A 15,184-nucleotide genomic window follows, 5' to 3' on the forward strand; every position below is an offset into this window, starting at 1 on the left:
TCATGTTCTATTATTAAATCCCACACATTTACGGGGAGAAAGGCTTCGTGGAATTTGGTTCTATGCTGGTTCAATAATTCACCAGCCGTTGCATATGATCTATTTATCGTTCCTCCCGGGTGAGAATCAATATTTTATGTAAATAATGTATATATCATTTATCAATACACACATGATCGTGAATCATAATGGTGAAAACCCGTATAAAACCCTGTTCATGCAGCGCTATCAGCGCTTTGATTATCAGAGGAGTAGACGTTAACATTGCTGTATTTGTAACAAATAACCTTGGGTGGTATTCAGTATGTAACTAAGTCAATCTTATTGTCATTCATCATTGTATAAGTTCGTTATTTATATCGAGTAATCCGATTAGTTACATCGTTCAAAGATCCAATTAAGACAAGTATTGAATACCGCCCTTGTTTTAAACGAATTTTGTACTTTGAAAGACCCTTATTCTCACAGTTATAACATTTGTACAATTTTTTTATTATTTGTTTGGTCTTGTTTGGTCTTGGAAAGAGTATTTTTTGCGTAAATATCTGCAAAGTAAACGGTTAAAAAACCCGCATACAACTTCATTTTTTTTTAACTTAAATGCGCACCATTTTTTTGTCAGCAGTCTTATATAACTGGTTTCCATGGATTTTCGCAAAAATTGCCTCGTTCTAAGACAAAAAAATAAGAAAGTTGTCAAAACGTTCAATCTGTGAGAGTGCAGCTTTAACTGATCCTTTGTTATGGTTTGTTATTTTGATCAATCTCAACAATGACAAAGTGTTTATAGTTGATATACTGATGAATTCGAATTTTATATAATAGTATATATTTCTGTTCGAAATTATGTTTTGTCGAATTGGATAATATAAATAATAATAATAATAATAATAATAATAATAATAATAATAATAATAATAATAATAATAATAAATAATAATAATAATAATAATAATAATAATAATAATAATAATAATAATAATAATAGTAATAATAATAATAGTAATGATAATTAAAATAATAATATTTATAATAATAATAATAATAATAATAATAATAATAATAATAATAATAATAATAATAATAATTACCGTGAACTAATTTGATGAAGCTTATAATTAAGACGAAACTATATAATAAATTCATTTTAATTCCAAATTACACTTAAGAGATTCCTTAAACAAGTTGTTTTCCTGAAGTTTTAATGAAAATTATTTTGACATTTGATACGTTTTGGTGTAAGTTACCCGTTGGACTATTGTCTTTAAAAACAAAAGATTTTTCATAAAGAAAACTCCCTTTCCAATGAACAGATATCAATCGATTATAGATGACTCAAGTTTTGAATGCAAACAATACCTATATTGTCTTAATTAATTACTTAGTATGGGTTTAACTAACATGAGTTTTTACAACATTTACAAAAATGTATAGATGTTCAATGGTTTTATAGTTTATAAAATTCTCAGCAATAAATGATATATAAACATTTCATGATATTAACATAAAAATAAAACGTAATGCCACTCAAAGTAAGAGGTAGAAAGACTATAGTTACAACACACTAATATCACAGCAAACGGATGATGTATCTTTATTGTGCTAACAAAATATATATTTACACAATAAGAGACAAGAAACGAATGCTAATCTTGAAATAAAAATATATTAAAAAGAGGAATTAGAATACTGAAAATTAACGCGCACTATCGTGCATAATTAAGAAAAGAGGGTAAAATACCTATTTCTACCGCGGCCAGACCGGCGATGAACTCATGATTAGCGTTCATTTGTAGCTTTACATAAAGAAGTAATAAACTAAAAGCTTGATTATAAATGCATTACATACATAAATAACATCTCATTATTAAGAATAGTGTTGCAGGTTTTGGCACAAATTCTTCACAATATATTAGTTGATAGTATGTAAGACAGCATATCATGGCGATATCAGACTTGTTTTGAAAAAATGGATTGACGATTCGCCTTTTCTAACAATGATATTCAAATAGCGTTTTAGTATCAGTGGTGCTTACTGTGTTATAACCATAAAGCGACAAAGGTTAAAAGGCTGTTTTGATTGGCAAAATAAGTTTTGGCCACAATTTATGCACCAGTCAATTGTAACCACGCCCCCCCCCTCCCCCAGGTCCGTGATTATACCGGGGATAACCGGGGAAACGGGCCGTGTTTTTACCTTTCAGGAGGCCCCGCAGTGCCGGGTAAATGCGGTGGTTTTGTCCTCGCTTTAAATATAGCGGGGAATGGACCTTACCTAGGGTCCCTGGGCTGTGGGGGCATTTGGCGGGGATTTTACCATCTGTACGTCCCACATATAGAGCACTTTTAGCCGGGGTTGGCTGGACCGAAAGTCAAAGTCCTCGCTATTCCCCGGACCTGGGGTGGGGGGGGGGGGGCGTGGTTACAATTTACTGGTGCATTACTAACATGTGACCTAAATATAAATTCAGTGTTGCGAATGTCACCTCTATGCCACCGTACAATAGTCTACTACCGACCTTCATTTTACGGAAACAGAAGTAAATTCGTTTGATGTGTGATTTCTACCATTAAGGATGCAGAGATTAGGGTTAATAGAAAACTCAATTAATGGATCTCCATAAGTATTAATTGTAGAATCAACAGCGTAACGTTCTGGTAAAATATCAACCCCTGCAATAAAATCTTCAATGTCACCCACACCTACTGTTAAAATCTCCACAAATAAATACAACATATATTTTTTGAAATTGATAAATATTGGCAAGCAAATGATCAAAATAAGGAAAGGATAAGAAGGAATTGACAACAAAATATTTAGACGAATTTTCAGGCGGCCAGTAACAGACACATGATAATACGGTAAAACCATTACTCTAATAAACCAGCTTTAACCAAAAATACCTACATGATCAGCCTCTTATACTGAGATATTAAAATCTTGAAATAAGTATTTTTAACAAGGAAACCAGAGCGGTGACGTGCATTTCAACGAATCTTATCATGGTTAAATCCGTACCATATTGCTCCCCAAAATATGTGACTCAGCTTTACTTAAAATATGTAAATTTCGGTCAAAAACACAAGTCGATATAAAAAATCAGAACCAGCATTTATGTTCCATTTACTTACTGTCTAAAACCCGGCGGACACCTAGTAAGGCACTTAGTTGCGTCCCCCGTATCCACCACGCCTTGACCACGGGAGCCATTGCCATCATCGCGTCCCCGGCCTGTGTTCTGCCTCCCGTACCCTCTTCGTGAGTCCTGATCATCGGGCTGCTGGCCCGAGTTGGGCGGGCGTTGCGACCCACCGTTATCGCGACGACCAATGTCAACGTCATCGGAGTCACCGCGTGTACGTACTACACGTGAACCTTTATAGTTAGTCTCTGACTGTTCAATGAGTTTAAAACCATGCGAAAGTTGCTCGACATGAAAGAACACTCTAAAGCAACTCTAAAGCAGAATGCACATCTACAGCACCTTGAGCTAAAATCCAGGTATAAATTATACATGTCATGTAAAGTTTCATTAAATGACATTTTATTAAACGTATGATTTCATAGGTATAAATTATTCATAAAAGATGTAAATGAATGAATGAATGAATGAACGAACGAATGAATTAATGAATGAATGAATGAATGAACGAACGAACGAACGAACGAACGAACAAACAAACAAACAAACAAACAAACAAACAAACAAACAAACAAACAAACAAATAAATAAAAATAAATAAAAAATAAATAAATAGATAGATAAATAAATAAATAGATAAATAAATAAATAAATAAATAAATAAATAAATAAATAAATAAATAAATAAATAAATAAATAAATAAATAAATAAATAAATAAATAAATAAATAAATAAATAAATAAATAAATAAATAAATAAATAAATGTTTTGCATGTATATTTATTATATATACATATATATTAATAGAATATTGATTTGAATGCATGTTCATGCAAATAACACAGATCGGGTGGATACCATTTTCTATTTCCGTTTCCCTATAGTGAGTACAACTAATTAGCACAGGTAAATTTTTCTGATATTTAAAATATTGGTTTTAAAAAAAATAAGATATCTACATCATTGATACACATGTTGTTTTCTTTCTTTTCTAAATTGAATTTAATTTCAAATATCAAAATATAAGAATTAAAAATAGATTTTAAAATACCTTTGTCAATCAAAACAAGGAAGTGAACCATATACGATAACAGGGTAATCATTGATTTTATATCTGGATAAATAGGTATTTATACTGAAATATTTTTGTGAAATTACCTTATTTCTTTAGATTAAGATGTCATAAGGTTGTTGAAATGTTATTGTAAGAAGTTCTAGTAACAAAAACACTCTGTCGTATCATGACCGGGTTACTGGGATACCAAAATTGTTTTAAATGAACACAGAAATGAAGTTCTTCAGTAACGTTAAGGGTGACAGTTCAAAGTTTAACCTTTTACAAAAATATACTTTGAAAAATAAGTTCTACGTTTCTGGCGTAATTACAGATTTTTAATTTATTTTACATTGTTGTATATAGGACATCGAAAGCGAAACTATGCTTTTCACCCTGATTTTTTTTTTTCAGATTCATGAAACATTTTTAAAATTTAACAAAACAACCTGAAATTATTCATTTTATATAAATTTCATTTCATAATTCATTTTAATCGAACAGTCAAAACTATGGAATTCTGATGGGGACATGACGACCTCGCCATTCGTACATATATTTATATTTTTTTCACCATGACTCAAGGTTAATCAATACTTTCAAAAGCATAATGTTTACACGTTTTAGTGTGGACCTACTCATAGTTTAAATACATCCACCAATATAATTTAAAAATGCACTAAAAGTCCCGTATGCAGGAGAGCTTTTGCCAAAATTAGCTGATATTTGGTTTCAGTTATAAAAGGCTCATTTTTTAAGTCGACTAACTACATTATTAAACTGCCATTGTTTCATGTTTTTGGATTACAGGCTGCCTTCCAAGAAATGGACGAAGAAAGCGAGAACGAAACGGACTGTAACGCCAGTGTAAGACAAATCTACATTGGTGGTCCCCAGACCTCGGACACGCGTTCCAAAGAAAGCCCTGTTTATGGGGGACCGTCATTACACAGCACGCAGGAGGTCACGTTGGATCTACGACGCACTGTGTGTACATCTGCCGGAGGAGGCGACAGAGAATATCCTGCTCCGATAGTTAACCCGCCACCGATTCTGCAGGTCCCACGCTCCACTTTTGACCCTGGGACGCACTATTCGTGTGCCGAGCCACTACAGTCAATATCCGCTGATGGGGGTGTTGAGTGCGATGGTCACAGGCAGGAGCACAGTCCGGTTGGATCGCCTGGTGTTGCAAAGATGGAGCAATTTGTGGCAAGCGGCTCGCCCTATAAGAAGGCAGGCAAAAGGAAGCCCCGCCGTTGCAGCGCAAAGCACCCCAAGTACATCAGCTACGACAAGCGCTTTGAATCATTCAATGGCTGGCCGCGTGGTCTTCCAAGTCCGAAGAAGATGGCCAAAGCCGGGTTTTTCTATGAAGGTATATACATTTTTCGTACTGAAATTTCATCAACTTAATTAACATTGCGCTTCTCACAAATAAAATCTGTCATTGAAAGAGCTTACATGTCAAAGGGGCACAATATAGGTTTGCACTTGAAATATCCTTAAAAGAAACGTATTGTTTTTATGTTTTATTATACTCGTATCTTCTGTTTTATTATACTCGTATATTCTTATTCAACTCATTTGACTTTAATGATCAAAACAATAAATCATATGATTTGTGAAGAGATACACACACACATATCAGCCTTTATAAAATAATCGCTACGTGGCCACATATTTCACAGTTAAAGAAGCCAAAATATCTCTAATAGTTTGTTATATATACGCAATTCATTTTGATTTTTGTTTTGATTATTTAAGTAAAATTAACACAGCAAAAAAAAAACACACATAAGATTTCAATTATTACTGTTCTGCTTTTGCAACTTATTGTTAACCTATCATTGTGCCCCTTTAATGTGTATTAGTCCAGGGGCGGGCCCAAAAGTTGACGTTATAGGGGGCGTAACTTAGGAGCGTAACATTTTGTATTGCGCCCCTCCCTCAGAACCGATGAAGAACATTTTAACAATTTCTAGACCGAAATTGTGTATTATATTCCTTTTTCTCCTGCGCCCCTCCCCCTTCCCCCGGATCCGCTAGTGTAGTCGTTACTCTATGTTTTCAGGTACCCGTGTTGTTGAAAACGAGACCTACATCGACATGGTCACGTGCTACCAATGTGGTAAGACCCTCCATTCCTGGACAGGCACTGACGATCCGGTGGAGGAGCACCGTCGGATTTATCCGACAAAGCCCTGCGTCAAACATCTACTGTAGGCGCTGTTAAAGAACGAGTGAACAAAACCAGTTGACTGAAAATACACTTTAAAGAGCGTTTTAATCCTAAAATATTTTTCTCCATCAATAGAAGTTTTCTTAAATTGAAAAGTACAGTTAAAGTGCGGTATTTTTACATTTGACCAGCTTATGTTATCAAAGTTTACATCTAATGATTACATTTACAGTCTAGTTAAATAAGTTGCAGACTTGGTGTTTGAGTGAATATTTGTTTGTTTGTTTTTTGTGTATTTTCGCTTGATGGTTTTGTTTCCATGTCGGGTGATTGTTTTTTCTCTTTATCCTCTGTCCATTTTCTTTCTGTCTTTTCCTTTCTTCAACTCCACTGATGATGGCACCGAACCACTCGTATATCAATATTAAAAAAACTAAGTCACATGAAAACCCTTATAAATGCGCGTAAATTTGGATTCAATACATTCTTTTTTAAACAAAGTAGGTTATTATTGGGGGCTGTCTCCATGGCATACATTTAAAAGAACTAGTCACCAGTTAAAAAGTTGATCTTGCCTTTACGTAATAATCAACTGCGAAACCTTGAAATGCACATTTTTTACCCGGTAAACTCAGTCTAGACAGCGACAAAAGATTCCTTTAATCGTGTAAATTGATGTTTTATCGGCTCAATACTAGCTCGTATTGACAATTCTAGACTTACTGTATTTGGCCCTTTTATGGACCATCTAGTGTCCCTTTAATGCTAATTTTGATGTCTGGTGACCCCTACCAATTTGTTATCATCTAAATGGTATATTTTTGCTTATTACTAAGAATTAAAATAAATGATCATAAGTTCATCATACATTAAGTTATAACAGTTTGAATGTCTTTATTTCACCTAAAATCGGACGCAAATGGCGTATTTTAAGGACTTAAAGCACTAACGTGTGAAAGTATTTCCTGTAAATGTTTAGCTTTTCTTTTTGAACACATAACCCTTTTAATGCTACCACAGATATATGGGGTCACCTGGTGCATCCAAAATTCATATAATTGTGGTTAGGATTATAAATATCAAATTCTAGTTTTTAGGCATCATACAAAAATATATTATATTATATTAAAAAATACATATTATTTCAAGGGTTGATATAATTACTTTTCAATATGCTATTTATGCACAACTTTAAACTTAGAACGTATATCTATTTTCACAGATTTATCAGTAGGAATCCGTAATATTAAAGCTTGTCTAAAAAGAGTTTTTAAGGCATTATTTCCAATAAAAAGGCATCTTCATATTTATACTTTTTAAGATGGTATTTTTACACAACTATAAACTTGCTATGTACATGTGTTCTGTTTGAAACTGTATTCTATCTATAAACAAAAAATTTCTTCACTGATCTTATTCGTTTGTGCACCCACATCATAATGATACCAAAACTGATTATGCTCGAAAAACATCGATAATGTCCCCACTTTCATCATAATATTTAATTATTTATGTACTTAAATTTGACCTGAATATTCTTTTTGACTGTTTGCTTCGGATTTTACCTTTCTCATTACATTTATAACCAGAAACATAACTCGTTTACTAACTAAAACAATCCACCAGAGTAAAAAAACCGATGCAAATCTTGGGCTAAACAACAATTGCACACCCTTCTTAAATGGGGTGGGGGTGGGGGGGGGGGTCAAATTATTTTAGGCATACATGTACGTTTACTTGACAATATAACTAAGACAATCGGGTCGATAAATGGACAATTATGTCTTTTATCACTATATGTACATATTCGATGTACAGGTCAAAGGGACCATTACTCTGATCTTATTCCAAGATATTTACATTTAAGTGTACCAAGCACTAGCGGTTCCGGGGGGGGGGGGGCACACTTTGCGCCCCCCCCCCCTTCCCCCCTATTTCGTCCAAGTTTACTTTTAATGCCATTATCGAAGTAAAAAGTTTAAAAAACGCCCCATGCACCATTTTGAAACAGATTTTTTTAGAATTTTCTTGGGAGAATACCCCCACCCCCTTGCCAACTTTTGAAACATGCTTTTATTTCTGTTCTGATGAAGGTGCGACAGTCAAAGGGTTGTGCCCCTAAGTAATGCCCCGCTTACTTCAACTCCTCGACCCGTCCATGTCAAGCACTAATTGCATTCTATATCATGATAAGTTGCGATTTAAGAACACGCGAATCAGATACAACCTTCTAATATAGATGTGTATGATCATACATGCCATACCATTCAGGGAGATTTGTTCAGAAAGGCTGAAAATTCACGGGGATTTTGGTAGCATTCAGGGTTTTTTTTTAGCAGGTCTAAGTTGACGAAATTTCAAAGTATTTTAAGACGCAAGTACGGAAAAATGTATTCACATATATTTTGCTATGAAAACTTTTTCATTATACAGAATTATTTTATGTCATGATTTATAATATTCTTATGATACACTATAATGTCATACTGTAATGCACTTGCAGAACAAAGTATGTCATTGGAAAAATATGCCGTTTTCAGCGAGACAATTGAATTTTCCCTCCAGTCTTTTAAAAAATTCTGCTTAATACTATCAGCTATGATGACGTTCAGACAATAAGAGAATGGAATAGATATTATTAATTTCTTCCTTTTCCAAAATAGTAGTATTTCTTTGCCGTTGATAATAACAACAAATTAATTGATCACTTGTTGTAAAAGTTTCCTTTTGACATTTATAAAACCTTTTTTAAACTGTCATTTCACCCTTTGGTGAGTAGTTTCTTTACATCCAGTTTCACTTACATACTGTGCTATCACTTTGTCATTGGTGCCTGGTGTAAAATCTAAAATTAATATCGAAATTCCGGCGGGGGACCCCCCCCCCCCCCCCCGCCGGGGGATATGGCATGTATGTATGTTGAACTCCGAACACAGAAATGAAGTTCTTCAGTAACGTTAAGGGTGACAGTTCAAATTTTAGCCATTTACAAAAATATACTTGGAAAAATTAGTTCTACGTTACTGGCGTTAATTACAGAAAAAAACGTGTTTTTTTTTAATTTTACAATGTTCTATATTGGAAATCGAAAGCGAAACTGTAGTCAGAACTATGAATTTCTTTCACCCTTTCTTTAAGATGTATGAATTTTGTTTTAAATCAGTTTACGAAACAGCCTGAAATTATTCATTTTATATAAATTTTATTTCATAATTCATTTTAAATTAGCAGTCAAAACTATGGAATTCTGATGGGGACATGGCGACCTCGCCTTTTGTACATATATTCATAGTTTTTTACACCATGACTCAAGGTTAATCAATACTTTTAAAAGCATAATGTTTACACGTTTTAGTGGGCTCCTAATCGTAATTTAAATACATTCACCAATATGATTTAACAAGAGCACCGCGGAGTGGGTGCCAACGCTCGTCTGATGAAATTCCAAGTCGAAAAGGGGGGATAACTCAATATTAATTAAAGGCAAAATTATATGACCTGCTATAAACATGCATAGTGTTAATAGGAACACGTGTAGCAAGTTTAATGTGAAAATGTTGAACGGTTTTTGAGTTATGAGGTAAGGTTAAAGTTTTTGGACGACGACGACGACGCAGACGCAGACGCAGACGCAGACGACGCCGACGACGCCAAGGCTATCACAATAACTCGACTTTTTTTCTTCGAAAAACAGACGAGCTAAAAATGCACTAAAAGTCCCGTATGCAGGATGGCTTTTTCTTGCATACCGGACGTGTGTTTCCGGTCATGTGACCAGTGCTGGAAAAACCCATCTTACATACCCCATGTAAGATGAGTCACGCGCAACAACGCGCCACTTCTTATTTCATATATTGTTCAAGAAAGACCATTGATGCAAAACATCAAAGGGCGCCGTTTAATAGTTTATGCATTTGTTATATGTAGAAAAAACAAGAAATAGTCAAGGCCAACATGCATAATTATGCTGCATCGAACCGCATCCATGAAATTCTCAAAAAATTGAAGAGTTTCAAGTTAAAGATTTCATTAGGGGTGTGGTACATTAACGAACATGCCAGAATTAGGGTGCTTGTGCACTGTACTTTATGTCATTGCCACCTATCCATATACCAAGTGCAATACCATAAGTAGTTTTAAAGAAATGCTCTGATCAAGAAAACGCGGTAAAGGGCAAGAATTCTGTAGTTAGCTGAAAAACAGCTAGTTATTGTGCACTGCATTTCCTCTCGTTGTGCTTTACTATTGAATGATGTTTAATGAAATTCTAAACAGAAGTTTTCTAGTTATGCTCCGGACAGGAAAAGGTACAAAGGGAATAACTTTGCAATTCGCTGAAATAGAGTTATTGTTCTTGTACACTGCTGTTCTAATCATGGGGGGGGGGGGGGTACGTCACCATGCTGGAATGACAACTTAAAGGCAAGAATAAGTTTTCTCATTACATGTATATGGGGAATTCATCATGAAGACTGATATCAAATATCAATTTAACAATTTTTGAAGTACTTTAATAAACATTATCATTTCGTCTGAAAGTTGCAAACATAAATAGTAACAATATATATAATAACAGGAAATCTATATGAAAACAAAAACCCTTTAAGGCCATAATTATTTAAACTGAATCAATGAAAGTGTAAGATTTATGAAGTTCCCGCGAAAACATTTTATCACATGACTTACTCAACCAATCGTTTTGTGCGCACTGTGCAGTGTTCTAAAAATAAAACAACTCGGGGCCAATCGTAATGAAATATTACTAATGTCACCTTCAACACATTACCAAATAAAGTTTGAACATTTAATTCCGATATCGATTAAATAAAAGAAAACTGCTTACTTCATGGTTTGTCAATGCAGTAAACATAATAAAACAAAATAATAATTCCCATTCACATAATAACCGGTCCACACATTTTACATTTCCGGCACATGAATACAGGTAACCAATCGGAAAACATAAACGAATCGGGAACAGTTATTAAACTTATTTGTCATTCTTCCGAAATAATGTTTTGAATATTAATTGAAGACAATCTATTTAACCATAGAAAGCATTTTTTTACACCTATGCAATCGCCATCCATTTGCATGTTTTAATCATAATAAAATAACAATAAAACCCAACTGTCAATCAAATTAAAAACCGCTCCTACCACTTACTAAAATAAATTCCCATTCCATAATAGGCGCGCACTTCAGGGCGGCGCCAAAAATATACAAGAAAGCGCAATCAAATATATATGTTTGCAAGACTTTCAATTAAAATTGAAAATAAATAATCGTAGAAAATTTTTAGTTATTTAAAATTATTGCACATTATGACGTCAGTAAACAACATCGCACGAGCTTTTTGGTGTAATTGTACAAAAGTTCGTTTTCTACGTCATTTTTTCCACAAATTGATAAATTTAGATATGCAAGAAAAATATCAATCATGTTTTTCCGGTCCGGATAGAAAAATCCGACCCGAGGGCACGTGCGTAAGCCGGTAACGAGGCTTGCCGAGTTACCGGCCACGCAGCGTGCCCGAGGGTCGGATTTTTCGAGCCGGACCGGAAACACATGAAAGATACTTATATGCCAACATGAGCTGATATTTGGTTTCAATTATAAAACGTTCATTTTCTAAGTCGACTAACTACTGTAACATTATTAAATTATCGTTTTTTTTCATGTCTTTTGGCATTATAGGCTGCCTCCGAGAAATGAACGAAGAAAGCGAGAATGAAACTGACAGTGACGTCAGTGTAAGACAAATCTACATTGGTGGTCACCAGACACCGGACACGCGTTCCAAAGAAAGCCCTGCTTATGGCGGACTGTCATTACACAGCACGCAGGAGGTCACGCGCGATCCACGACGCGCTGTGCGTACATCTGCCGGAGGAGGCGACAGAGAATGTCCTGCTCCGATAGTTTACCCGCCGACGATTCTGCAGGTCCCACGCTCCACTTTCGACATAGGGTGGCACTTTTCTTGTGCTGAAGCAACGTCAATAACCGCTGATGGGGATGTTGAGTGCGATGGTCACAGGCAGGAGTACAGTCCGGTTGGATCGCCTGGCTTCGAGCAAAAGATGGAGCAACTTGTGCCATGCTGCGCTACCTATCAGAACGCAGGCAAAAGGAAGACCCGCCGCACCAGCTCAAAGTACACCGAGTTCATCAGCTACGACAAGCGCTTTGAATCATTCGAGAAGGACTGGCCGCGTGGTCTTCCAAGTCCGAAGAAGATGGCCAAAGCCGGGTTTTTCTTTGAAGGTATATATTTTTCGTACTGAAATTTCATCAACTCAATTAACATAGCGCTTCTCACAAATAAAATCTGTCATTGAAAGAGCCTACATGTTAAATGGGCACAATATAGGTTTGCAATTGAAATAATTATGCTTAAAGTGACACTCTTATTCAAAATCAATACATACACATGTATAACAAACATAAATTTTGACTGATAGACCATTATCTACCTACTAAATAATGCATTTATGGAAAATATTAATTACTGATAACAAGATTATAACCGTGTATTTAATTGCAGAAAGCGCAAAAATATTATATGATTGGTGAATGCTAAAAGATTTACTGTGGTCTACTATAGGCTCATAAGGTAGAATTACCATGTTTTATGTGCATCTCTTTTAAATTTAACTCGGTATCCTTCATAAGAACCAGTGTTTTCGACATTTATTCATCATTTTTTTTGGAATATTAAAACAATATTATTAATTGTGGTAAATCTTGTTTTGTGCATCTTTAAATGAAAAGTATTGTATTTATGTTTTATTATACTCTAATACTCTTATTCAACTCATTTGACATTAATGATCAAACAAAAAAAGCTAATGATTTGTGTACAGATAAGCACATATCAGCCTTTATAAAATAATAGCTACGTGGCCACAAATTCCCAGTTAAAGAGGCCGAAATATCTCTAATATAATATCTCTAATATTTTGTTATATATACGCAATTCATATGATTTTTGTTTCGATTATTTAAGTAAAATTAACTATGCACAATAAAGCATAATAGTTCTGTTATTCATTTTTTATTGTGTTTTTTTTCTTTATGCATCATAGTGTTAACCTATCATTGTGTCCCGTTAATGTGAATTAGTCCAGGGGCGTCCCCAGATATTAACGTTATAGGGGACGTAACTTAAGAGCGTATTAACATTTTGTATTGCGCCCTCCCTCAGAACCGATTTTTGGGGAGTTTAAAATGTTATCAGGGGGGTTTGGGGGTTCCATGAAGAATATAAAACAATTTCTAGTCGAAATTGATGTAGTTTATTACTTTTTTTCTCCTGTGCCTCCTCCCCCACCCCCTTCCTCCGGAACCGCTAGTGTAGTCGTTACACTTTCTCGTTGTTTTCAGGTATCCGTGTTGTTAAGAACGTGACCTTCATCGACATGGTCACGTGCTACCAATGTGGTAAGACCATCCATGCATGGAAAGGCACTGACGATCCGGTGGAGGAGCACCGGCGAATTTACCCGACAAAGCACTGCGTCGACCATCTATCGTAGGCGCTGTTGAAGAACGAAAAAACAAAACCAGTTGATTGAAAATACACTTTAAAGTGTGTTTTAATCCTGTAGTATTTTCTTCCATCAATAGAATTTTTCTTCAATTGAAAAGCGTACTAAAAGTGCGGTATTTTTATATTTGACCAGCTTTCAGTTTTAATCGAAGGTTTACTAAAATGCCACTTGACTGAAACACCCAATAAACAGCAATGGCAAATGTATGACCGAAGGCCTATTATCGCGCGATGCGGTTTTTTTTTCGTTTAAAGGGGATTGTTGCACTTAAAATATTCATGTATTCAAACTGTACGAATTAACTGTATGCATGTTATCTTAAAAAAATATGTTCTCAACATGTCTTATTCATTTATGCACCCAGATAATAGTGGAAACTAGACCGAGTGTGTTCGAAACTTATCGACCATGTCCCCACATGAGAGAAAGAGAAAGAGAAAGAGAAAGAAGGAGCGAGGGGAGGAGGATGAGAAGTGGGGAAAAGGGAGGGGGAGAGATGATAGGAATCAGAGACGAAGGATGGGACTAAATACATAAAAGGCAGGGGAGAAAATATGTTGTAATAGGACTGAAAGAGACAAAGGAGAGAGTAAGGGGTGGCGGGGAGGGGGAGATGAAAGAGTGAGAGAATGATTGGAGGATGAGGAGTGAAGATTGAATCATATGGAGAGAGAGGCAGAGGGAGAAGAGTAACGGTGTGAGATACGATGGACAGGGGAGGCGGTGAAAGGGGAGGGAAAGAGAGAAAAAAGAGAGGCGCTGAGAGGGGAGAGAAAGAGAGAAAAAAGAGAGGCGGTGAGAGGGAAGGGAAAGAGAGAAAAAAGAGAGGCGCTGAGAGGAGAGAGAGAGAGAGAAAAAAGAGAGGCGGTGAGAGGGGAGGGAAAGAGAGGCGTTGAGAGGGGAGGGAAAGAGAGGCGGTGAGACGGAAGGGAAAGAGAGAAAAAAGCGATGCGGTGAGAGGGGAGGGAAAGAGAGAAAAAAGAGAGGCGGTGAGACGGAAGGGAAAGAGAGTAAAAAGAGAGGCGGTGAGAGGGGGGGAGAGAGAAAAAAGAGAGGCGGTGAGACGGAAGGGAAAGAGAGTAAAAAGAGAGGCGGTGAGAGGGAAGGGAAAGAGGGAAGAAAAAGAGGCGATGAGAGGGAAGGAAAAAAGAGAAAAAAAGAAAGGCGATGAGAGGGGAGGGAAAGAGATGAGCGAGGCGGTGAGAGGGGAGGGAAAGAGATGAGCGAGGCGGTGAGAGGGGAGGGAAAGAG

General features: G+C 35.8%; 3 protein-coding genes across 5 annotated transcripts in view; 2 read left to right on the top strand and 1 right to left on the bottom strand.

Moving 5' to 3' along the window:
• Positions 1 to 1,213, bottom strand: part of LOC128225884 (sushi, von Willebrand factor type A, EGF and pentraxin domain-containing protein 1-like) — a 42,624-nt gene extending 41,411 nt beyond the window's left edge. Inside the window, exon 1 of the mRNA XM_052935783.1 lies at positions 1,092 to 1,213. Within this exon, the coding sequence (XP_052791743.1) occupies positions 1,092 to 1,146 (55 nt within the window). The 5' untranslated portion in view covers positions 1,147 to 1,213. The remainder of the gene's footprint in view (positions 1 to 1,091) is intronic.
• Positions 1,214 to 3,965: 2,752 nt separating this feature from the next.
• On the top strand, positions 3,966 to 7,785 carry LOC128226956 (uncharacterized). 3 transcript variants are annotated; one of them, XM_052937086.1, is made up of 3 exons: positions 3,966 to 4,050; positions 5,009 to 5,576; positions 6,273 to 7,785. In XM_052937086.1, exons 2-3 carry the CDS (start codon positions 5,024 to 5,026, stop codon positions 6,422 to 6,424), a joined length of 705 nt encoding a protein of 234 aa, XP_052793046.1. In that variant the 5' UTR covers positions 3,966 to 4,050; positions 5,009 to 5,023; the 3' UTR covers positions 6,425 to 7,785. The 3 variants fall into 3 exon arrangements, with proteins under 3 accessions (XP_052793046.1, XP_052793049.1, XP_052793047.1); XM_052937089.1 differs by lacking the exon at positions 3,966 to 4,050 and adding an exon at positions 4,114 to 4,239; XM_052937087.1 differs by lacking the exon at positions 3,966 to 4,050 and adding an exon at positions 4,185 to 4,270.
• Positions 7,786 to 12,048: 4,263 nt separating this feature from the next.
• Positions 12,049 to 14,271, top strand: LOC128226955 (baculoviral IAP repeat-containing protein 7-A-like). The gene is made up of 2 exons (XM_052937085.1): positions 12,049 to 12,647; positions 13,767 to 14,271. Exons 1-2 carry the CDS (start codon positions 12,059 to 12,061, stop codon positions 13,916 to 13,918), a joined length of 741 nt encoding a protein of 246 aa, XP_052793045.1. The 5' UTR covers positions 12,049 to 12,058; the 3' UTR covers positions 13,919 to 14,271.
• Positions 14,272 to 15,184: the final 913 nt, after the last annotated feature.

This window comes from Mya arenaria, chromosome 3, assembly GCF_026914265.1.
Source record: "Mya arenaria isolate MELC-2E11 chromosome 3, ASM2691426v1".
Classification (NCBI taxonomy): Eukaryota; Metazoa; Mollusca; class Bivalvia; order Myida; family Myidae; genus Mya; species Mya arenaria.